We start from the raw sequence: 26,321 nt of genomic DNA on the forward strand, positions 1-26,321 counted from the left end.
TTAATCAAATAAGCAAAAAAAAAAAAGAAAAGATGTTTTTTAAACACTTTCTAGTTTGTTTTAATGGGTTTTTTTTATTGGACACACTCTTTCCTCTACTTAACAAACATTCTGTATGTTTTTAATACCAGTAATTTAACATTTTTGAACGATAGTTATAAGAATCTTTTCAAGAATATAGGGCCCACGAGCAACTGAATATAAAATTTCATTGCAAATGGTGCTGTACCCCTTTCCATTGTTACAATAATTTCAAAGAATAATTAACGCCCTATATTGCACACTACATCATATATTTCCCCAAGAAAGGGATGGAAAAAGTTTTTCTTTACCAAAACAAGTTTTACGTTAATGAAATATTAGATACCGTACATGTAAAATTATACTCCAAATTTTCACACACTGGTGTCTGGAATAACCATGAATTAATGAAATGAACTGAAAATTCCAAAAGCTGATTCTTTATATATTTTACCCATTATATTTCAAATCTTGGGTTATCCTGAACTTTTCTGTTGGTTTCATAATTTTTGACAAAGTTTGATTAAAGTACCAGTAGTACACATACAGTGTACAGTAAAACTCGTTTAGTACGAACACGGATATTGCGAATTCACGGATATAGCGAAGTCATCTTGGATCCCCAGCTATGTAAATTTAATGAATTTCTTATACGGTTATAACGAATTACGGATATAACGAAGTGATTTCTAAAGTCCCAGTGACTTCGTTATAACCGAGTTTTGCTGTATATGTTAATTCTCCTAAGCCCCGCTTCCCCATTCTCCATTCAAACAAGCACCGGCACATATATTAATGAGAACACAAACTTTGGTCTGCCTAAGTAAACTCTAAATAAATCTTTCAATTTATTCAATGTTTGGTTATGTTTACAATCATAAATATAGAGGACAATATCCAAAAAATATCCACTGTGATGAAAATTACATAGGAGGCGCATGCTATCATCCTACAGAAATTGGTTTTCTCCAACTCCATCAAAATAGACACGTCATTGAATGAAATTAGATTGCTCTTTAAAGCTACAAATCTTCTCCAAGATTAAAAGGAACCACTTAAACCAAAGACAGTGCATGCATGGCATTATATGCAGTCAATCAAAAGTAAAAACATCAAATTTCTGCATGATCTGTAGTCAAATACATGTAGTTATAATCAAAATAAATCAACTTCTAAGAGACAATTCCTAGGAAGAAAAATGGTGTACCAAAGTACAGTGACACCACATGCTAACAGATGTAAACTGTTAGGCAGATTGGTAAGTGTAACTATGTGAAAGCTTATAATGGCCCTTGGCCAAATAAAATTAATGAAAAGATTGAAAATTACCAGACTATACAAAATTACCTTCATATTCCTCTCTCTCTCTCTCTCTCTCTCTCTCTCTCTCTCTCTCTCTCTCTCTCTCTCTCTCTCTCCTGTTTTTGTCACAATCATTAATTCATAGCAATGATAAATAGAACACGCATTGCATATACCTATAAATCAAAGAAACCTATTGCATGCACTGCTTACACATGCAGTGCTGTGATCTATTCCCTGATTTCTTTTTTTTATTCTGAAATAAAGCCTTCAAAAAAAGCTAAATACTGATGCATAGTGGACACTGATGAATGAAGATGTATATTCCTCATATTTCTCAGGTTTTTTTTAAAAAAAAAAAAGCTCCAAAAAAGTCAATCAATCATCCATTTATAAATCATATTTCTAAACATGAAATCAAAAATCTGCACAAATACATGTTTAAAACATACACTTTAACAATAATTCATAAAAAGAAGTTTATTTCAAATGGAATGATTTCATTCAATTTGCATACAGTATCTATTGCACATCCTTCAGCAAAATCACAAGCTCCCTGATTCACTATCACGCTCTCTGTATCTGAATTTGAAATTTACCTGCAAAGATAAAGATAAATAAATAATGAGTACCGCTTCTAAGTGTCTAAATGATTTCAACACCTATTCAAACATCTTTTGTGTGAAGCATTCTAAAATAACATGTAATAATAAAATAACTGTACAGTTGTTAAACAATGAATTTCACTAGAACCTGTTTTGGAGAATTTAGGGCTTCTAGCTCTAACTTGAACATTACATTGTGTATTTTTACAGAGTTGCACCACGAAGGAAGTTGACTTACAAGCAGGCATTGCGCTGACTTCCGCTGTTACAACACAATTCACCCCTAAGTTGGACAATGCCCCTCGTATCATTCCACAGGGTAAGGCAAGAAACTAAAAGTAACATGAGAAATATTTCACAAAAAAGAACCATCTTGGTACTTATGACACAGTTCAAGCTAGACCACTCACCTTGACCTATATCTCTACTGTATTATATGTTTCATAAAGACCAGGAATTTTTTTTAACTGAAATGGACCTGTTTAGGTTATAGATGAAATATTCATGCAGATTTGCTATATATGTAACAATGATCTACAATGTCATACCAGAAGTGAAAATTATATACTGTAAAGTGTTAAATCTCAATATATGAATGCAGACTATGGCATTTTTTATCTTTAATTATTCATACAAAATATAAATACGTCCATTTGGTTAGCAATTGACATTATGAGACATAATATGGAATGACATTCCAATTTTTTTATAAATTCTAACAAACAGGTGTATAAATACAGTAACATGCATATCAAACTAAAATTTCTTACACAACGCAAATGGGGATATAACAGGTTAACACTTGACGTAAAACCCACAGCATTATGGTGTCATTTCGTAAACTGTGACTCAAGTCAGAGATTGAAATGATTAATTACCAAGACAAGTGCTGAAAATCATTCCCTCTCATTAACTTTATACAACACAAACATGTACATTCAAATTAACAACCTGATTTTTGAAATGTTAATTATTTACAGGTAACATTAAAGGAAAACAATTACATAATGATGGTTGGTTAACCGTTTTTGTCATTAACTTTTTTTAATGTGGGGATGGTAATTGGAAATAATTTCTTAAACCCACATATTACCATAAAATTTTCCCTTCTTGAAATGATCCATTTTAGTGATGTAATGGTAATTCAACTTGTAGATTGTTGGAACTGACTTTTTTTTGTTTTAAGCTTTCAATAATAAAAATTTCTGTTTAATAATTGTTGATTTTTTTAAATTGTCAAAAAGTGGGGGAAGATATTGTACCTTATCAAATATAGTCCATTACTGAAATGAGTTAGAATAATATATAATTTTGTATTAATTGGACCGCCTTTTTCTTCTTTTCTTCATTTGTTACACATTTGATACGCACAACAACAATCTTTCTTTTAAACAATAAAAACTTGATTTATACTCATGGGCTCCTAAAACAAACTTCCACATACACTGCCCAAGTCGTTTTTTTATCCACTTCTGCCTATTGACAGACAATAAGAGATATATAAAGACAGGTGTCAATCACAGTGATATAAAAAGTCATTAAATTGCTGGTGGTTGGGGGGGGGGGGGGGCTGGGAAATTGTTGTTGACTATTGGGCATACATCACATATCTCGCTGTGGGTGAACTTGAAGCGACTAAACTTCAACTAGAAACAAACTGTCTTCTTGACAACAATTCAGACATACATGTTTGAACAACGAAGCAAAGACTTGAAAACATTCTTTCCAGCTAATTTTATTCGGTAACCTTGTTGACTTTTGACATGCAGGATTGCATCAGGAGAAATAAAACATGAGAATGAAAACAAATGTTTAAATCAGGGGGGCTCTAAATCCAACTTTCAAATGCAGTGCACAACAAACTCTCTTGAAATCCATATAAATATACTTGCATCAATGGAAAGTACAGAAATACGAATTTCCAATTTATTACAGTCATTTGAAATTTGAATTGTATATTTACACAGGTGTAAAAAGACACTAATGGTTTAATTTACCTGTATTCTTATACAAAATGTATGATCAAACAAACTTTTTCACCTCATCACTCATTATGCAAGATTAATGGTTTCGCAAATTCACATCTTGCGATGTATTTGATCTACTGTACATGTTTAACAATACAAGATAAACTCAACAACACATTGCTAACACTCTTATAACAAAGATAAAAAGAAATTGGAAAGGAGAGCATGAGTGACATGAACATGTATATACATGGTCTTTGGTATGGTTGATAGCAACTACTGTGGAATCATTTAAATTCATGGGGGCCAATTTTCGTGGATTGTGGGTTTTTTGCTTCTTCATGGGGATGTTAATTTGTGGATGCATCGGGGATGTAAATTCATGGGGGAGAGCTACCCATGAATAACAAGAAAATTGAGCCACCATGAATTGTAATGATTCCACAGTATACTTCTTATGTCATTCTAACTGTGGGTACAAAATGATACAAAAGAGAGATTTTCTACATGCCATGTATTTAATTAACCATTTATTAAAATTAAAAAGGTCACATCAAAGCATTAGCCATCACACAATCAAATTTATAAAATTCTGAAAGAGTCAACATTGAACAGGTACAACTTGTCAATGAGAGGTGTCCCAGTCCATATACATAAGGTCACCTTTTGCACAAGCTTTTGTTTGGTCTTTACAGATTGACTTAAGAAAAAGTACCTTACAAAATATTTTTATCACATATCTGAGCAATTTTTTGTTTGTTTGAAGTCCAGATATTCACAGATCAAGCTACTATAGAATTTTCCTGCAATGTTATTCAGTGAAAAGAAAGATAACTTGTACAGACCTTTGGTGCAGCCTCCATGAATTGTTTCCCATTTGACATCTGGGTAAGAAATCGGAACTTGTTATCCTGCAGAACATACACTCCCTGAAACAGGAAAAAATCACCACCTTATTCAGCAGTAGTTGACAATATTCAAATCACATAATATATTACGTAGTACCATTGTCAAAAGTTGTAACATTTTTACAAGTATTCAAATATCCATAGACATGCAATTCACACATTTACAGTACATTGTAAATGGCAGTACGAATTTATGAACAGAGTGATATACCCAGTATATATTGAACATTGGGAAATAGCATCTTACATTTAATGTAGAAAAGATATAAAAGAAAGAGTACTCTTTGTGTACATATTAATGTCTGAAGATGTACCATTATGTAAGGTAGATATACATCAGATATTTATTCCACTCACACAAGTGCCTGTGTCCTCAGCCAATGTATTCTATCAGATCACATAACAAAGATCAGTTGATATGCTCATCTCTAAGTCTAATGTTCATATTACTTTCTCTTTAGGTACCAGTATCTTTGAATGGTTTAAATTGCTAAGTTACATGTAGGATACAAAGATTAGTTTTTTTTATGTAAAAAGGTTCTTTGCAGTGCTTGTCTTTCAAGTTCCACACAGACCACACTACATGTATTATATCCAACCTAGTATCATAAATCTCACATTAGCTTACTGATCTAGGGCTACGGTAACTTTTTGAACTTTTTGAGAGAATAATTCCTACTCTATTCTAATTGTTTATTTAACTCTTTCATGTACAAAATATCATTGATGGTGGGAAGTTGAAAACCCACTCATAAAGAGGTGCATTAATTCATATTGTTATACTTTCATGTTAAATACTGAAATCTGATTGGTTAAGACGCAGTTAATAATATTTACTATTACCCTCAGCGTTAGCAACGCACTTGGCAACGGGTGACATTAAAAAATGTTACATGCGCGAAAATTATGCGCGTACGGTTCGCTGTAGAATTCACGTTATTCCTATATAAAAGCAGTAAAATTTTCTTAAAAATCTTAAAAAAGACATTCAGTATAACAAAATAAATAGTGCCTGTTTGGGAGGATAACAGTTGAAATTGACACCCCTCAAAAACCATTGTCAACCTCCGCTTCGCGTCGGTTGACAATGGTTTTCTCGGGGTGTCAATTTCAACTGTTACCCTCCCAAACAGGCACTATTTATATAATATTATCTGTGTTTAAAACATGTATATTATACATGTACCTCAAAAATTTAAATAGAGTTTTACTTTTTCATTAGTGGATTGAAAATAATGAACTTATGAAATCTAGAAAAGATAAACAAATGAAGTGACCCTCTGTTAGTAAACATTTTGAAGATTTAAGCAAGTTTCTGCAGATGCAAGTATATAGTATCAGTGATTCATTTTGAGGTGCATCCTGCATAAAATATGCACATATTTCGCTAATGAAAAATAAAAAGATAAAATTACTCCTGAACCAGAGTAGATTAACCAGAGTTTAAGAAAAAAAAACAAGTGGCAGTTCATCTGAAATAATAACATGCTGAAAGGGACGCTGATCCAGATTGTGAAATAAATGAGTCGTGATAAACAGAGAAAACTCAAAAGGGTCCCAGTGATAGCACTTATCCTGTCTCTTAATTTGTTTGGTGATTGAGAATTTAAGTTTAAATATATGTAGCTTGTTTTATATTCATGTTCTTTGTGGAATAAAATATGAACTCATTGTTTTCCTCTTGGGACTCATAGTTATGATTTAGAGGGAATGTCAGACACGTCGGCCCAACAACACCTCGGCCCAACGACACTTCGGCCCCAGGACACCTCGGCCCAGACGGGTTGGCCCAAAATTTGAGACACCTCGGCTCACGTAAAAGACATCTCGGTTCAAACAAAATTAAAACAAAAATATTTGATTTAAATATTTTTATTTTAATAACATATATATTTTATCAAAATATTACATATCAAAGACGTGTAAAAGAAATTGAATTAATAAAAAAAATGAGACCATTAAGTTCTAATTGTTAAGCGAACAAGAAAGTAAAATTAAGAAAATGACGACAATTTCGACAACGACAATGACACTAATAGTTAAACAAACAAGAGGATGCAGCACTTTCCTTTTGAGTCGCAAACGCGTGTCACGGGTGACAATGAAGATTACATAATGAGCAGTTAATTATAAGATGATAATCACCGAAGTCCATATATATCCTTTCAATGATTACAACACCATATCAGATTTACAAAATCGTCAGAGAAACAACACATCATGATATTTCATTTCATTATTACGCAAAATATTTTTATTGTGTCCACTTTCTGGTCAGTCTTTGTAGATTTAATAAATTCATGAAAATATCTAAATATTCCAATCTTTAAATCCTAGATTTAACACTAATATATATTTCAAGTGTGTCATCAATTCCTGAAATTTCCGATCTACAAAATTCACATATTCTATTATTATTGTAGTGAAAGTAATAAGATTTCGACAACCTTAAAGTCATAAAATTTCTATTGGCTGTTGACAAAAAAAAAAAAAATGAGACGCGTGACCATCCAATGAAACAAATACAAAGAGTTTGATTGACAGGTTTAGTCATACATGTATGCAAGTGTGACCCGATATCCGAAGTTATGCGCGCTTATTGTACATATCGATGTAAATTTAAAAACAATAGACATGACCTGTTCTCTAAAAGTTGATTTAGGTTTGTTTCTATCTAACCTTCCACATAAAAAATATTTTTTATAGACTTTAAATGAACTTTATTCATTAATGTTGTGTACTAACGATATACTAATCATTCAGTGTTGATTAAATAAATATGATCATACTAATTTTAAATATAATGATCATGTGCCCGTCTTGTACGAACATTTTGATGCTAAATATCATCTGTAAATTTTATCACATTTAGCAGCAATTCAATATTTCATGTCGTTGGTCATTATCTTCAAAAAAGAGATAGAAAGAAGAAACAATGAATAGATAAAGTAATTATCTGCCCCTATTTTTTTTTTTATTATTTATTTTTAGTAGAACCTAAAGTTTCATTGGGCCGAGGTGTCTTTTACATGGGCCGACGTGTCAATAAATTTGGGCCGACCCGTCTGGGCCGAGGTGTCAAACGCCCTTGGCCGAGGTGTCGTTGGGCCGAGATGTCCGTCTACCTTTAGCGGGGTCCTATGGACACATAAAGATCATTTTAAAAATGAATCACTGAAAGTATTCCAAATAATCTGACATTGCTTACCTGATGGTTTGTTCTAAGATTGTCAATCTGTTTTTTGTACACATAATTCCAAAAGTCTTTGCATATGAATTTCATAGTGTCCAGTTCATCCTTAAATCTTGGACTTTCTTTAGTGAATCTATCAAACAGACACAAAATACCTATGTATTTTCCTAGTACAGTAAAACTCGTTTAGTACGAACACGGATATTGCGAATTCATGGATATAGCGAAGTCATCTTGGATCCCCAGCTATGTAAATTTAATGAATTTCTAATATGGTTATAACGAATTACGAATATAACGAAGTAATTTCTTAGGTCCCAGTGACTTCATTATAACCGAGTTTTGCTGTATAAGTGAAACAATTAGAGAAAATTGTATGCAAGTTAACAAGAATTTTACAGAACAGTTAAGAAGTACAATGTACTTTTATCTGAATGGACACAAAAAAAATTTAAAACATGTAAATAAAATTCTCTTATTTTAGATGTTAACTGATGATTTTAAAAGTATAAACTGAAAAGTACCTTTCAACTAAACTTTGTCCAATTCTAAATCCAAGCGATTCTAATTTTGCAATACACTGGTCCTGAAAAAAATAAATAATCATCAATTTAACGAAAACATCATGAAATATTGGCATCCTCATTTGCAATATGATATAATTGTGTAGACCAAGAGGCAGTAAGAGCACAACTTTTAGTGTGAAAAAAGAATAGAGAAGCATATTCAACAAAGCACAATTCAAATGATTTAAGTTGCAATGTAATAATAAAAAAGACCCTTGCTGCAGTTGCACATAGTATGATAATGTGTAGGAAGCAACTTAAAATTGCAACTATATAGTATATTCATGGTTTAATTTTTCACCAATAAAACGAATAAATTGCAGACATTTTGTGACATTACTGATCTGCCATGTAAATCTTGACCAAATCTTAAAGGTTTTCAATCAATATTTTACGACAACTTAGATAGACAAAAAACAAACTTTCTATTAAAAACCTTTCACAGTTCGAATTTCCTTATGTTGAATATATTGACAGCATAAAAATACAACTAAATAAATTAATTAAACAAGAATAACCATATATTTTATCTTTCTGTTAGCAATAATACGATATTCTAAATATCATACTTGGTCGGACTTTTCACAGGATCTGTAAAACTGACTTATTATTTCCATATGAAGATACTCTAAAATCACCTCATCCGCCATTTTGAATTTTTTCATCAATATTAGTTAATACGGTCGTGTAACAAGTCGTACACACATCCAAACTAGTAAATATCCAGAGTATATCTCGAACGCATGTTTATTTTTCCATATTTTGACAACTTATTTCGAATTAAAATTGACTGGTGATTGTGGAAGTACAGTAAAATCTTAAACATTTTTAACAGTTTATGAACGACTTTACTTGTGAGTTGAGTAGAAAAAAAAATGGCGGAGGTGCGTGGTGTCTCAGCTCTGCAAAATGAGATTGAAAAGGCGAGAGAAAACTTGAAAGGTGTCGATGAAAATATAAAGAAACTGACTGGTAGAGATCCAACAGAAAGGAGGTTTGAAAATTTTGCTTGTGTCTATTATTTGCTTAGTTTTACTTTCATATTTATTGATCTGCGTTCAACATTGCGTCTGCACATAAAAGTAACCTGATTTGGACTGAGTCGACACCTCCCTTTTAAATAATTTATAATATTTCTTGATCCATTAATTACAAGTTTAACGGACTTTTTTAAAGGGTTATTGCATTAATAATCTATTAACCAGGAAGTCGGGTAAAAAAAACTAAAGAAGAATTATGCGTCTCTAAAATTTTGTTGTAAGAAAATGACACCAGAATAACACTTTAGCTTTGTATGTTGCATATTTCTGCATATCCGGATATGTTAACAAAAGAAAGGCACCAAGTTTTTTAAGTTCACACATATACACTTGCATGCATTGTAACAACTATTTCAATAATAGTGACATCTTCGCCAGCCAAGGGTTTTCGGTCCACTTTGCTCCCCATAAACCCTTGCTTTATGGGGAGCAAAGTGGACCGAAAACCCTTGGCTGGCGAAGATGTAATAGTGATAGACATGATAAACATCCAAAGAGTTGAAAAAAAATTAAAAAAAAAAAATTTCAGCAATCTGTTAGAAATAAATAACTTTTTGATGATAATGACATGTAAGCAAAATGAGAGTAAAGTAAAAAAAAAAAACTTCTCTTTGTTTCTTTTTTTCCCCAGCAGTGGCAACACTTCTTTAAATTTTAAAACACACACCTTGTATTCTTTTGTAGTACATGTATTTCTTACAGTAAAACAAAAATTAAACAATACAGGCCATGAAAATCAGCCAAATATGAATACTTTTTAAAGACTGTTATAAATATATACCCAGAATACTGTGTATACATCATTTCAGCTTCATATTGCTGATAACTGATTGTTGTGGTATTTTTGTAGACAATTTGCTCCTAAAAGACGTGTGGTGTCTGTATCTGGTGAACTTAGAGGTAAAGAAAGGCTTTTTAGCCAAGCCAGGTTAGTACTAATATAACTGTAAACATCACTTTAAAAGACTGCTTAATTATTTTTGAAATTTCTTAATTTACATCACTGTAAATTACTGTAATGGAACAAACTGCATTTTATTTTTTATAGGAGAGAGATTGAAGCGTATGTTTCCCCAGTCAAGCGAAGAGTTGTTGGAACTGCATTTTCGAGGTATATATAATTAATGAATGAAATCAAATTTACTGTTGTTGATTACCATAACCAAGCAATAATCACTGACTTTCTATAATGATACTGCAGGCTGGGACCGCCTCGTTTGGCTGGGAGAGACAGACAGAGGGCTGACAGTGGTGATGAAGAGGACCTGCCCAACAAGGTAAAGAATCTACAGCCAGAGAAGCCATCGTGATCAGCGCATATATGATTTAGCTTGTCTTTTTCTGAAGTTACATGAAAAATATTTTTGCATTTATCATACATTTCAAGAAAAAATCATAGATGTAGCAGTCTGATTTTACACTAAAAAATGAATTTTTCCCCCCAATACATGTTTATGAATTATAAAAAAGGTTCTTTATATAGCTTCTACATAGAGTAAATTGTTGATGTTGTAATTTTGCATGGTCTTAATTTTGTCTTTTTAGCCAGCTGTTCAGTCTTCAGTAGGAAATGTCATTACCTCTAAGACACCAAGATCAAGAAAAGAGAGCATGGATAATCAAACTTCTGACAGGAAGGGTAACGCCAGGTAACTGAAAGACTGCACAACAAAGTGTCAGATAAAGTTTTATTTGCATCGAGAGTAATACAAGAATTTGATGTGGTCAAGAGTTCTTTGGGAGACTTTGTTTAAGGTTTATCACTTCCCTGTTAAGTTAATTTTGATTTTGTTAGAAGGATTTTCTATCCGAAATTTTATTCAGGATAAAAATTATGCATATAATATTATGAATTATTTATAATGCATAAAAGTTAACAGTGATTCAATATACTAAACATTTTGATAATAAGAAATCTAATTGTTGTGAGTACTGGAACATCACAAAAAGTTATATTGCCACAACATTTTTTATTTAAATTTAGAAACAAGAGAATGTTCGGACTACTTCTCGGGACTTTACAGAAGTTTAAAACAGAGGCCAAAGAAACTGAAGATAAGGTAAATATCTAAAACATGCAAGCATATTTGTTAATATGTTTCATGTCAAAAGTGTTTGCCATAATGGATGTAAAATTATTTCATTTCATTTTTTTTTTGCCCTTGGATTACAAACTGATAAGATACATGTAATAATATTTAAAGACAAAGTTTAAATGAATAGAAATATTGGTAAATTGAAAGCAGAATTTAAACATCTAATGACACATTATCTTTTTAAAGGAGACACACAGAAAAGAAATAGAGAAGAAGTTGGAAGACAAATTTAAACAAGAAAAAGAAGAAATAATCAAAGAGAGGAAACAACTCTTTGAAGAGAGGAAAAACCAGCAAGCTAAAATACAGCGACTAGAACAGAAAATGGAACTAGTTGAAATGGTAAATAGCAAATAGAATCTTAGAAATATCTAGGATATCTTGTAGAATCAAACTTTTGATTTTTTTGTTTGTTTGGTTTTTTTTCATTATTAATATTGCATAAAAATATGGTGTTTTCCTTACCTAAATTAGCATGATGATTCTGAGAAAGAGGTAAAGAAGCTGGTCAATTTTCTCCGTACCAAAGCCAAACCACACATTTTCTACATGCCAAGGATTATGAACGAAACCTTGACAGCAAAGTTGGTGGACACCAAGACAGCAGTGGAAGGTATTATTTAACACCCCCTTTCCAAACATGAATAGACTTTTACATAACTAATTTTTTGTTCTGCATGTGTGCAATTTCAAAGCTGATTGTTACATGTGAACTTTGTAGAAATGATTAAAGAAAGGAAGAAGAGACTGGAGGAGGAAATTGAAAAACTGATGGCTGAGGACGACCTTCCAGATGAAAACCAGAGTGATGAGGAGAAAGAAACAACTGAGAAAACAGATAAAGAAAACATCAGGAATTTTAGACGTAGGAGTCAGTCGGGCCATCAGGATGAGGAGACTCCTAGAAGGGGATCAGAAATAGTTAAAAGGGAATCCCCTAGAAAGGGGCGGGATAATAGTGGGGGGAGACGTAAAAGTCATGAGGGAGGGTCACATAGACGGGACTCTTATGAGGGGGATAGGAAACGCCGAAAGTCCTCTGCTGAGAGATATGAGAGCTCCAGTAAGTATCGAAGGAGGAGTGATGGGGATGGGGGGCGAGATAGGCATAGTAGAAGGGACAGTCACAGGTCAAAGAGGGATGATGCACCAAGGGAGGTTAAGATAAACTATGATGATCCAGAAATGGAGGAAACTGAGGAACCAACAAGTAAAGGTGAGTTACAGGTCAAACCTCCAGTGGAGACAGAGGAGGAGGTCGTGGTTCCTGATTTGGCAGATATCCAACTGCCAGAGGCCAAGAGTGAAATCGATGAGCGGAAAATAGTAATGCCAGAGGATGCAGAGGATGGGGAGTATGAGGAATCAATGGATGCTGTGGATGAATGAGGTGTGAAAGGGTGTTATGTGAATCTTATTTCATGCATCATGGAATATAATTTGCCGGTGAGTATGTGTGTATGATGTACTGGGGTGAGGGAACTGAAAGAGAAGGGGGGAAGGGTTTTCATTGATTGTGTGAGAGGGATTGATTCACAATACAGCAAGAGGACCAGTACTGAACTGAAACATTGTGGGGATAGAAAAGGCTTGAGGATGAGTGTTCATTTTAAATCAAGAAACCATGAAGCAGTTACAGGGATAATTGATTAGATTGAATAAAATCCATCATAATTATGACAGTTCATATACATTTGATACCCTTTATTGTTAATGTTGTAAATAAAAAATTGAGTTGGTAGAGAATTCCATTTTTACATATTTCATTTAATGATTTAACCACTTAATATTTGTTTGAAATAAACTTATTCAATACACATCCTGGTACTTGTTTTTTATGAGAATCTTTATGATCTTTGCCAAATCATTCCCTGGTTAATAAATTGTTACAATCTCAATTATAACTTGCTCACAGGCACCTGACGTTATAAATTTTTTCTAATAAAATCAATACCCTTTACCCAATATTAAACAGGTATAGGGTATTCATTATTATTAATGTGAGAAAAATTTATGATGCCAGGTGCCTGTGCTTGTACTTTTATTTAAATTAATTGAATACCATATTTAGTTGGTTATACACCCCCTCCTGAGGGATTAACTACAGGCAACATTATGGCAACAAAAATGAAACCAGGAATTTAACAATGTACCCTGATAGTAACCAATGGGCAAATACAAACAGAAATAATCAGTAATGATATCAATGCTGGCATTTTGTGTAAGATGTTGGTTTCTGACATGTCTGCTTTATTCTTGAATAATATTTTGAATTCTTTCAAAGGTAATATTGGAAATTGTTACCCTTGAAAAACCGTAGTTGATCTAGAATGAGCCTGTATCTTGGTCACCAATGCTGCATACGAGTTGTCAATTTCTGTTGCTATAGCTTACACTTGGGATGTTATTGATACTTCTATGAATAACTGCAGATCTGCAGCCAATTTATGCAATACCAGCTATTATTCTCAAAATCAATAATTTACCAAAGGCGTAATGTTCACAGGCGCAAAAATCAATTGCACCAACGATATACTGCATATTCTTAGTTGTGTCAAGATAAGTCGGAGCAGATAAGTAGTGCAGGTATTTTTTGATTATCTGACTTCCTGGTTCTTAACCAATCACAAACCAGATCATAAAGACGGGCATTGTTGACACAATAGCTCCCCAGCTGTGTATGTGGCATGTCGTACCAGTAACCATCAAAGCAAACTTCCTTACAGATTTATACATGTATTGAGATTTGTTTTATTGTTAGGATAATAAACAATTTTCAGTTTGTGATGTTCACAATATTTCACAAATGTTTCTGAAAACAAAAAATGTTACACCAACCACTGAAACAACGAGGTATAGAAGCTAACCTTCAACAAAACAAAACCTGCCTTAACATAAATAGAGGTCATTATATTGTGAAGATCAAGTTGAAATTCAGGAACTGGGATTTCAACTTGCCAGATATATAGATCTTTAACATATAGCTCAATCTGCTACAAGACTGCACAAATTCAATAGATTGGAAGCCATTTCATTCCTAGGTTTGGTGATAATAGACAATTGCAAAGTAGTTTTGAGATTTGTTTAATTGTTAGAATAATAAACAATTTTCAGTTGTGATGTTCATTTTGAGTACATTTTGTTAAGGTTTAAAACTTCACTAAAAAATACTGGATACTGCTCATCCATACTCATTACTTTGCGAAAGAAATCAGATGAGTAAGATAAATACCTCGGTAATTATTTTAATTATCATTTATATTGAAATGAAGTAACCATTCACTCTAATTTATATCAATGTAAGCACATCTTTCCATTATCAATAGTTCCTTTTTAAAATAATGGTATTTTGTAAGATTTTTACTCATGATAAAATTCATTAAAATAAATTTTGGAAGGTACAGTCAAACTTCGTTATCTCGAACTAGATGGGACTGTTTAAATAGTTCGAGATATCCGAGTATTCGAGATATTGAGGGTAAAATACTTAAAAAAATAAGTGGTTGGGACTTAACAATTCACTTCGACATATCCATTGTATTCCAGACATCAGGGTTCGAGATATCTAAATTTACCTGTATACAATGGCATTTATTAACGTGTAATAAATGAGTAGAAACAGAAAACCTTTTTCTCAAAGTAGCTTACCTCATACTGGTTTATATATTGCTTTTTTTTCTATTAATCACCACAACAGGACCTTAAGATGCATATCATCATTTTTTATGTAAAAAACAACATATACTTCAATAAACATTTCTTGAGCTGCAGAACTGTAGCTCTACAGGAGAATCTGGATTGATAGGCTAAGAGCTACTGCAAGTTTTTGTGAACATGTACAGTGTACAGCAATTCCGAGTTATTTTTAATGTTCAAATGCGGAACTCCAAGGTCTGTAAACAAGATTTTTCCTGTACATCTACAATTCAGTCCTCTGAATGCACATTATTTGCAGAATGAAAGTCAGTAGCAATAGTATGTACAATACATCACCATGTTTTGCAAGACACAACTGGTAAATCAACACTTTATGTGTACCATACCAGGTACATGAAGTGAAAAGCAATAATGTTACATATTTCAAACTACTGTTGATCAAATACATGAAGATGCAGAACTCCACTTCCCCTTGCTCTCTTTCTTTTTGTCCAATTTATTACAAACGAAGATGTCCTATGCTATAAAAATAATCCATCTAAAGATCTGTTCATTCATACTTTCACAATCTGGATCATGTGTTGTAAAAAGGCAGTGAAGTCCTCACGTTGATTTGTTGGACTCCAGGATCTGTACCAGCATACAGACCAGCTCCATCTTCTAAAATCAGAAAATAACCATGACTTCTTTAGCTGATTTTTGGTAACTTTCCTAAATTTATAATAAAACAATTTCTCAAAATTGTCATATCTTTAACAACAGGCAAGAAACCTTGTATTTACCTTCTTGTACAATGCCATCCTTCTGTATTGTGTAATTGAATGCTGTAAATGGAGCAACAGGAGACTTGGCCACCAAAACCTGAAAGATTTTATTCATTCAGGTAACAACTGTACTTATGCATCGATTTCATTGTTGTTGGACATCTACATGTAAGAATGCAGTTCATCTAAGCAAAAAATCGTAAAAAAAAAAAAGAACTTAAGTTGCATCAATAGTTTCCATGAGAAATGCATAGAAAGACATTTGAAAAAATATCTAACATCATGCAAAGTATTTTTGTTGTTTTGAATCTTCCAATTATAATAAAATATTCCAGTTCCAAAATAACACGAATTCATGACTGTTGAAGCTTAAAACTCACTTGTCTTTTCTCTCCGACCAGATACTGGAGAATCAGGCGAGTGTTGACATTATGACTCCACGTGTTACCAAGAGCGACAGTCACATAGCCATCTGAGATTTCTGTGGTCTCCTCCTCATCTTTAATGTAAATCAAAGAAAGTTACTAATAAAATATTGACAACTGTAACAGGCAATGCAAACAAAAAAGCGACTTCTGTGAGTTTAGAACGTAAAGAAAGCAATAAAAGAAGGATGATTATGCCTTTTAAAAACTCACCTTGTTCTGTTGCTTGACGACCAAATCTTGTTGTAATCTGATTGGTTACTATCACCTGTATGTACAAAAGTATTTAAAGTTTAAACTTAATGCATCGTCGGATACCCATGGGTGATCGCGTCTTTTACTTATCGTGATAAGTAAAAGACGCGATCACCCGTGGGTATCTGACGATGAACTTAATGATAATTGCTGGTAACTATTTGAGTAAGACTACTTTTTATTGCTACTAAAGCAGAAAGTAATTTATGTCTCTATCTTTACAGTTAATACTTAACATCAAACAAGACTTTTAGTTCTTTTACTTACAGGAATACAGAACACCTCGGCTATGTACTTGAGGAGGGCAGCCTGGCGGGACAGGAAGTTAGTTCTCTGGACCAGGTTAGACCCCGCGCTAGAGCTGAACTCCTTCCTGACCAGGGACGCAATGGAGTCCACAATAACCAGCCTTATTCTGTTGGTGATCACTTCTTCCTCCAAGCTCTCCAATCTTTTCAACGAAAAGAAAGTAACTTTAATGAAATTAAATTTTCTTACTTGAACATATTTTTGCTTTAAATTAAACTTCATGGAAAATATCCAGAGTCAACGTATTCCTGTTGAAAGATGATTCATGAATTTTAAATTCTCTAATTGTACAATATTTGTCTGTTCTTGTGTACTTTTAACATGCATTTGGAATTGAAATAAACATGGTAATACAGTAATAAAAATTTGTTTTTCAAAATTTTTGTTAAGTGAAACACTTTTCAACCCATTTTACCGGTATATAGCACAATGTAATAAAATATACCAGGTACTCACTTTTTGATGAGTGAAGCACAAGTTTGGTGATTATCCACCAAAACATTCTCTGCCATTCTACACAAATCTTCTTCACTGTTATATAAATCTGGAAACTTGTGTTGAGCAATTTCTACCAACCTACAAATAAGTAATACATAACCACCTCACAAAGGTCTGAGGTACTGATAAATATATCTATATATAAATAAATTATCTAGTAGCTAAACTATATTGTATTTTCAAAAAGCATATTCATACTGTAGATTCGAAATTAAACCCGAGTAATTAAATTCTGCATAAAATCGAAAGAGCACTTTTTGCGGATTTTAAAATCTGGCCATTATTTTCTGAGAGTTGAGAACTATATAAGAAATTAGGAGAAAAGTTCAACGTTTGTGATTTTATATTTAAACCGGCGGGATTGCGGAATTAAATACTCGCGTAATACATGTATAAGGAATTTACAGAAAGTCCCATTCAATGCACTTATGTGCACCATTGAAGTCCATTTTTTTAACAGGGCAAAAATACAATACATGTATTGTCATAATCAAAATTGCCTAAAAGCTGCCCCTGTTTACTATACCTCTGTACACTCACTGAATGCTGCAAGAATGTGCCCATTATCTTTATTCTAACATTGAGTCCATAACCTCTCTGCACAGAATGATGTCAGATTGTGACCAATACCTTATTGTTAACAGTATGTTCATTAACTTTCTTCACTGCATGCTGTCGACTTTATATTTACCTTTCTGCACTGAAAGCTGTGTGTCCATTGACTTACTACAATCAGTGCTAATAATTTGTCCATTTTGCACTAAATAAAAACAACAGCAAAACTCTGTTATAGCGAAGTCCTAGGGACCAACGGATTTAATTCGTTAAATCTGTAATTCGCTTTATCCTTATAACGAATTCGTTATAATAATAGCAAATTTATCGCAAACAACTTTTCTTTCACCAGACTATAATTTTTGCGAATTGCGGCTTAGAATAAAAATACATTAATTTGATATACCTTTAATTACCTTTCTTCAATGAACACTTACTCGATGTCTTTAACCTTTTTCATTGAAAGCTCATTTTGTGTCCATTACCTTTCTGCACTAAACGCTGACTCTGTGTCCATGTAGAGGACTTTTCCCTCCAGACCTCCTCTGTTCCCTGGGAGGGTGGCCAGCACACTGAGCATAGTACAAAACTGGGTCTTACCACATCCTGAAGGACCAGCTATCTGAGTAAATTAAAAAATCAATATCAAAGCAAGTCAAACACAAATCTTATAATATCTCCTATTACATATACAACAGCCAATATTATATGTACCAGTATTATTTGATTTTCATATGGCTGAAAAATGTGTTGAACATTTTTTTTCTAATTCAAAGACTGAAGAGATTCTGAACACTAAATTCTCCTCATCTAATTTTCAACAATTTTTTTTTAATAGATAGGTTCCTGGTGTGAAAAACAAAGTGCAAGAATATTTTTTCAAACAATTGGAAATTATTGAAAAAGTGCCTATTTCAGAAGCAAAACACAATTTAAACTTTGGAAATCAAAGGCATGATTGAAGCAGCAAGATTTTTGGTTACTTGTTAGATGCCTGTTATTTCTATCTTTATCAGTTGAAACAATTTTTCACTGGCATCTGAATCATCAGAGCCATCAAATGAAAACTTACTTCAGTGACAGTTCCCATGGGAATTCCTCCATGCAGAACATGATCCAAGCCATGTAAACTTGTTTGGAAAAACTGTCCATTTCCTTGCTTTCGTTTGGTTAGTAGCTCAAAACCCTACAAATGGCTGCAAACTTTTCATACATGTTGGTATATTCGCATCCACTGCGTATTTTTCATTTCATTTCTTTAGAAAATCGATAGTAATTATTTCAGATCTACACTGACTTGCCAGAAATCTACGCAATCAAGTATAAATAACATTTGTGCACTAGAACAAAATGCGTGTATCATTAATAGTTTAAAACTGCTTTCAAATGCATTTTTAGTTAACTACATATGTACATGTATATGTCAGCTTTTTAAGTAGTTATAATGATATGATTCCCAAATCATTCATGATGTCTTTTTCGTACTTTTAGTGCTGTCTTTGCATTTAGTAGATTATTTTTTTATTAATCACAACTAAAGCTAAATTTAGAGCATGTACTCCAAAGAATTGCATGGGCTGACATCCAACTTCTTAGTAGTTGTAGTCACCATTGTAACATTTACATATAAGGAAAATTTGCTGTAACTTAACACTTATGTGGAACTTTTTTTTATCAACATTGATCATAATTTAAATATTTTGATACCTTTTGCATTATCAATTGAATCAATGAATCAGAAAATGACTTTGTAAGTGTATATTTGTGTAATTAGTGTGACCAAACGTCACATATTATTTTAGACTGGTTCTTGACTTAGTGAATCATGTGTCACTGCAAGTGACGACTGATGTTTAACTGTGCACACTTTGTTGTGTATGTCCATCTGTCGGATTTAGTCATTTTTGTCCGATTGTGTGATTTCATCTTTAATTTCATTTAATAAATCTACCAGTATTAATCATACACCCGAAATCATGAGTCTTCCTGTAACACATTTTATTCTTTTAAATGTACACTTTTTATACACAAGTAAATGTACATGTACATGAAAAGTAAAGATGTTTCTTTTAAAATTTGTTTTTACCAATTCTGCTTTGAAATTCAATATTTCTTTAGAATCCATCATTACATTTGTAAGTAACATTTTGTTTTCGTTTTCTAGTTCTCCCATGAGACAAAACACTCCCTTGAACAGGAACACTCAGAGCAACATCTCCAAGCATTTCCAAATTGTAATTCTCTAATGTGTTGCTTTTGGATGTGACACTTTCTTTTGTGGTAGTCTTTTCATGTTGATTAGCTATGGCTTCCTCTGTGCTGGGATCAAATCTGTCCTTGCCTTGCATAAAAGCTTTTAAATTTCCATCCTGGAACATATGAGCACTTGGTGGAGAGCGAGATGGTCCCATATCAGACAGCGATATCTTTTGTCTCTTAGCTTCTCTTTGAGTCTCATGCCTTGCCGGGTGCTCCATGCATTCACTACTGGGTTGAACAACCGTCTGTGACAAAACTGTTGTTTCAGTGGGTTGCTCTGAACTGCTGGAATTGTGTTGAGATGTAGATGAGCATGCTGACGCATTCTCTTTCTCCTTTTTAAAAGTCCTTCTTTTCTTTTTACTTTTACCGATTTCTTCAATCTCTGAAGAAAACTTTGTTTGAGTCTGAACAGACAGATCATCCATCTGCTCTGTAAGTTTTATGCTTTCATATCGAACTGTCTGCAGCTGCCAGTACCCGTCCTCCTGCATTTTATACCTAAAACGTGAGTGTCCTGACGGCCATCTGAATTTGTGCTTCTTCTTGAGATGTGCGGTAAGGTTAGACCCACGAGTAAACAGAGTAAAGCATACATGGCATTTGTATTTCTGAGTGTTGATGTCCTGATGAAGTCTTTTGAAATGATTTTCTAAACTTTGAAAAGTTCTTGAAGTGTACGTACATTCTGGTATATGGCAGTGATATGGAACATCCATACTGTGACTTTCAAGGTGCTTCTTCAGATCAGCTACTGATTTGGCCCCATGTTCACAATGATCACATTTGTATGGTGTCTGGGTTGTATGTCTGTACTTCAAGTGTGATTTCAAACTAGAAGGCGTGGGACATGTCATATCGCAGCATGGACACTTATACTGGTTCACGTGGTGACGGACATGGTCCCTGAGCAGTCTCTCTGTTGTGTATCGTTTGTCACAGTGGGAACATTGATAACACTGAACATCCGTTTCTTCCTGCCGTTTCATATGGTCAAGAAATTTTGTTCTGTTTGAAAACAGACCTCCACAATTTGGACATGCTATGATTTTTTCCTGCGTATGGCTCCTAAGGTGTTCACGTAATTTATATCGACTTTTGGACACGGCATCACAACCTTCCCATAGACACTTGCAGCCCCCGGGCACATTGTTTCCCTCTGGAAAACACGAAACATGACTATCCACATGGCGATAAAAGGCTTCTGGAATGTCCATTATTGTCTCACAATGCTGCCATCCACACTGCAGTCTCTCTGGTAATTCTGGGATCAAGTTATGACTTTGTCCATCTAACTGACATCCTTTAAGATGAAGGTTCTCTACCAATTGAGAACCCAACTCTTTAATTTTGACATGGAAGGAATGAAAGTACACATGTCGAACAAAATCAGTGACATGGCCGGTCACCTTCATTTCACAGTCTCTCCACAGGCAGCTGTACTCAGTAGCTTCTTCCAAAATACCATTGCTCATAACTCCTGTCAGATGTACTTTTAAGTGGTCAGTAAATTGTTCCATGCTCGAGAATTTTTCGGAACACGACGCCCATTCACACATCATTGACAATGGAAGGGTTCTCAGGCCCGCTAATGATGTCCTTTTCTGTTTTTTAGGTGGCATCTCTCTCTCTAGATTAATAAAAGTTTTTTCTTTTTAACTTGGAGACTTTGAAGTGTAGATTTTTTTTAACCAAGGATGTATATTATTTGCACTTTATATCTCTTATCTATTATAATTACAATGAAGTTTCTGAAATACACAAGACCACTTTTACCCCATTTTTTGAGACTTATGTAGAGGGTGCCTATCCTATTAGTATAAACATGTACTTCCTTAATAGAATGGTCCATCCAAACAAGTGACAGTGAAGTTAACATGTTCAATTTTTTTCTAAAGTAAAGAAGTGAGGGATATGTGATGTGGGTTGAATGAAACTTTTGAGAATACCCCTTGGCAATTCGGTTTGTAAATAAACAATTTTTTTTTACCTAAAAATAATTGATATAGATGTATTAAAAACTACATGCAAGAAATGTCATCATAATATCTGGGGTAGAAAAAATGTGACTCGGACGCGTTAATCTTTTTTTTCCTTTTTCCTCTCCAATGGTACGACACCTGAGTTTCAAATATATTAGTATTGGAATATTTCAAGTAAAATTTGATTTGACAGGCAGCAGAGGCTGAGCTGTACCCAAGAGAATTCAAAACTTTTTTTAAAATTACATTCTCTACATTAAACATCATAGCAGTATAATGGTACGATAATTCATGGCCCAGCCCATCATTTGGTGGTCAGCCTGATGCCTCTATGGATACCAATTTATTACCTACCAAACAGGGATCAATTTTCATTCATTTTGTATTTTGTTTCCTGAAGAAAAGGTGCATCACGTTTATCATTGAGGAAAATGTAATCTCAGCAAGATTCGCTGAGATTAAGGAAAATATTCTGATATGCTTACTCTGAATAAAACATTGGGCGTTAAAAAGAGGTTAAGACAAGATTCATTAAGGAAGTTACATATGATTTCTGTCTTCAAAAAGAGATATAAATATTACATAACCTTATTCCTTGGGCTCTTTACATTCAACTACAATCATCTGGGTAATTGAAAACAATTGAAGCCAATGAAAACAGTAATCTTTAACATGTTCAGATACGTCAAAGCTCAATTGAGATAAATACATGCTTATGTTTATATAGATGATAAGAATCAAATATAACATGTCCGTGGAATGAGGCCATGCAGTATTCAGGAATAAATTCAGCTTTTCTGAGAACAAAAAATGTTGTTATCAACACAAAAATTGACAATCCTATTTTTTTTAGAAATTGTTTTATCTATTATGAAGTAAACATGTCAGAGTACTCGCCCTGAAGATAAACATAATGGAATTTCTTCAGAAAAAAATTAACCCAAAATGTGACTCACGTTCAGTTGGTAAGACACAGGGCAGGGGTTGAAATATTCCAGGAAAACTCACTAGCCCAGGGGCTACTAGTCAGTAAAAAATTACTAGCCCAAAGCTGAAATCAGCTAGCCCAACCATTTTAAGATGCAAAATAAAAATATATGTATAACACAATTACAGCTGTTTAATTCATTTTGAAATAAATTCTTCTCAGAGATAACACATTTTATGTTTAAGCTTTATTCATATCAAAATACAGTTCTGAATCCCCTGATTTGCTAGCCCGATGGACTATCAGTTGGTAAAAATGAGCATGCCCAAGTTTTAAACTGACTAGCCCCGGGCGCCGGGCTACCATATATTTCAATCCCTGCACAGGGGCTTGCATAGGAAAAACATAGCTAAAATTGTGACTATCTCAAAGGGGAAAAAACTAGAGAGGATGCAATCTTAGATACCACCTCACTTCATCATCAAATTTCTCATTCAAAACGTTATAGAGTCGTTTTACCGGTAACGAATATTTGCCAGTATCAAATAATTTTTAGAAAAATTATTGGTGAAAAACGAAGTTAAGGTTTTTAAAAAATCCAACCTAGGTAATTATAATACAGAAATAAATATTCTATTAGTGTGTGGAGTTGTTTGACATCGGCACGATTATTTACCATATTATTTACAAATTAAAAAGGTGACCCAGATATGAAAATGGAGGGGGTTTTGAAATTACTATCTCCGTAATTCATCCTTTATATTTTTGGAAGTTTGATACTACAGTTTAGAAGGACAAAGAAACGTGATTTAAACAAAAAATAAAAACATTTGGAATTTCGATAATAAAAGTCGCATGCACGACGAAACCGCATACTGGTTCGTTACCAGTAAAACGACTGTACTGGAAACTTTCACCGATTTGTATTCCTTTGGTACTGTTCTTTTCCAGTGCAAAATGACAGTTTGGTGAAATATGACGTAACATTAATTGTTTCATTTACGTCACTTAATTATCTACCGACTGAAATTTCAGCAAAGTATATCAATTTGCCCTGCAAGAGAGCAGTACTGCAGTTATCATGAAGGGGTCTATTAGCTGATGAAGCGAGGCCTTATCCAAGATGGCGTCCTCCCTTGATATTTTTCCTCCGCTATTTTAACAAATTTTTTTTCTATACAAGCCCCTGTGGGTAAGATAGGTGTGTCATAAAGGTGTTTGACCACCAAATGATACAGTCAAACCACCAACCAGATACATATATGTAAACTTACAGTTGTACACACAGGGACACACGCCAGTGAACACTGCTGTCGTAAATTGTGAATAGTGAAAATTCCGAATCCCAGTAATTTTAGCAATTCCAAGTCAGATCTTGACAAAACGTCCTACAAAATCCAAAACAAACTTTATGAAACTAATTTCATTATGAACATGCAGCGTAATTTTTTTCTGGTTGTATTATATATGTTTAAATGAATACCTTGCATGTGATTAAATTATTTTTGGCCAATCTCTCAACAACATCGACAGACAAAGAACGTATTCGCCTTGTTTTCTTCGAAGACATTTGACATGACGATGACTGAAAATTTTTACATGGGAGTTGAAATATGGCGGATTTCGCGGCGCCGGTAAAGTAAAGAAAATACAAACCAAGTTCGGTTATGAAAACCGGATTTGATTTGATACTTTCGTGCATTGGGTGAACAAAACTAAGCTTGTGCAAAGATTATTGCTATTCATAAAATTGTATAAATGTTCATTGTTGACTTTCTTTTTTAGATTCACATCAAATATATCATATTCAATCTACATTGGTCATATATTGAACATACAATACAAGGTGTTTCTCATCTACAATACAAGGTGTTTCTCATCTTCAAAAAACAATTTGCAAAAATTACACAGACGTTTTTCTGTTTGTACAGGAGGTTTAGATTACATGCATCTACCAGTTTCAATAAATTATGGATGGGCACTGTTCTTAGGTTTGTTAGGACAGATCTGTCACATTTTTTTCAGTAAAGATAGTTTTAAGTAATGTTGTAATTCGTATTCATTTTGGTTTACAATTTTGCTATCAATTTTAAAAGACAATTTTCCAGAGACAGCTTTACATATATTGTTTTTAGTTGTTCATTTTTTTTTATAATGTTCTTGTAACTTTTTATCTAAAATTTTGTGACATATATATTTAATCTTTGTAGCAACGAAGACAGTTTTGTATTCCATATCTTCCAGTCTCTTATTAAATTTGAACACTATATTCGATACATAAAAATACAAATTTGGCTATTGTGTAATTCACATTAAACAGCAATATTTGGTGCCTTTCTATGTACGCCTAATTGAAGATATGAGAACTTTACACCCGTTCGGCCCCTTCCAAGTCACATGAATTAGGATGAGAGAGAGAGAGAGAGAGAGAGAGAGAGAGGGGGGGTGGGTAGGATTGTGGTTGCATCATTGGAACGATTACATTGCTTGTTGGGCCGGTCTAGTAGAGCGGGGTCGATTTATTGCTAAATTGGTTCAAATGTACTTGAGGACAGTATACCGACCCCTCTCCTTTTTTCATTATTTAAATTATCCTTAAAGTTTTATGACAATACTCTTCGTTGCGAAAAAAATACCATAAGGGTCCTCCACACACCTGGGAAAACTTCTGCCTACAAGCCCATTCTTCTAAATCACTTAAAAGATGTGGATTTTTAGCATGTATTTGACTTGAAAATGACACTAAAAATCTCACTTTTTGGGGGAAAATCAACTACCGCTGTTCATGAAAATAAAAACCCCTTCAATTCGAACTCGGAATAGACTGAAGGAACATCCACTGCGCCACATGCCACAGAGACAAACAACAAATATTAATTGGTTGTATAAAGTGTTTCACAATGCGCTAAAATCGCCTTGTTGTGACGTACTGTCATAAAAAAAGAAGTCACGGGGTGTCGAGGCTCAATGGAAATTCTCTCTCTCTCTCTC

The 26,321-nt window shown here is 33.5% G+C and overlaps 3 protein-coding genes across 4 annotated transcripts; 1 reads left to right on the forward strand and 2 right to left on the reverse strand.

Moving 5' to 3' along the window:
* Positions 1-1,696: 1,696 nt before the first annotated feature.
* Positions 1,697-9,283, reverse strand: LOC105322974 (trafficking protein particle complex subunit 6b). Its single transcript, XM_011421890.4, has 6 exons — positions 9,132-9,283; positions 8,521-8,582; positions 8,012-8,129; positions 4,741-4,824; positions 2,167-2,260; positions 1,697-1,922 (listed from the first exon to the last, which is right to left on the reverse strand). The coding sequence occupies exons 1-6, from the start codon at positions 9,225-9,227 to the stop codon at positions 1,891-1,893; spliced, it is 486 nt and encodes a 161-aa protein (XP_011420192.2). The 5' UTR covers positions 9,228-9,283; the 3' UTR covers positions 1,697-1,890.
* A 118-nt stretch (positions 9,284-9,401) lies between these two features.
* LOC105322973 (pinin) lies at positions 9,402-13,518 on the forward strand. Its single transcript, XM_011421889.4, has 9 exons — positions 9,402-9,556; positions 10,453-10,530; positions 10,651-10,713; positions 10,804-10,879; positions 11,148-11,251; positions 11,587-11,662; positions 11,885-12,040; positions 12,173-12,311; positions 12,420-13,518. The coding sequence occupies exons 1-9, from the start codon at positions 9,438-9,440 to the stop codon at positions 13,085-13,087; spliced, it is 1,479 nt and encodes a 492-aa protein (XP_011420191.3). The 5' UTR covers positions 9,402-9,437; the 3' UTR covers positions 13,088-13,518.
* A 1,916-nt stretch (positions 13,519-15,434) lies between these two features.
* Positions 15,435-24,973, reverse strand: LOC105341342 (DNA repair protein RAD51 homolog 2). Of its 2 annotated transcripts, XM_011447829.4 has the most exons (10): positions 24,814-24,973; positions 24,605-24,718; positions 19,234-19,347; positions 18,647-18,783; positions 17,565-17,684; positions 17,067-17,250; positions 16,758-16,812; positions 16,500-16,618; positions 16,138-16,216; positions 15,435-16,015 (listed from the first exon to the last, which is right to left on the reverse strand). In XM_011447829.4, exons 1-10 carry the CDS (start codon positions 24,898-24,900, stop codon positions 15,930-15,932), a joined length of 1,095 nt encoding a protein of 364 aa, XP_011446131.3. In that variant the 5' UTR covers positions 24,901-24,973; the 3' UTR covers positions 15,435-15,929. The 2 variants fall into 2 exon arrangements, with proteins under 2 accessions (XP_011446131.3, XP_011446129.3); XM_011447827.4 differs by lacking the exons at positions 15,435-16,015; positions 16,138-16,216; positions 16,500-16,618; ... (3 more) ...; positions 18,647-18,783; positions 19,234-19,347 and adding an exon at positions 20,143-22,050.
* Between the last annotated feature and the right edge of the window lie 1,348 nt (positions 24,974-26,321).

This window comes from Magallana gigas, chromosome 6 (genome assembly GCF_963853765.1).
Source record: "Magallana gigas chromosome 6, xbMagGiga1.1, whole genome shotgun sequence".
NCBI classification, from domain to species: Eukaryota; Metazoa; Mollusca; class Bivalvia; order Ostreida; family Ostreidae; genus Magallana; species Magallana gigas.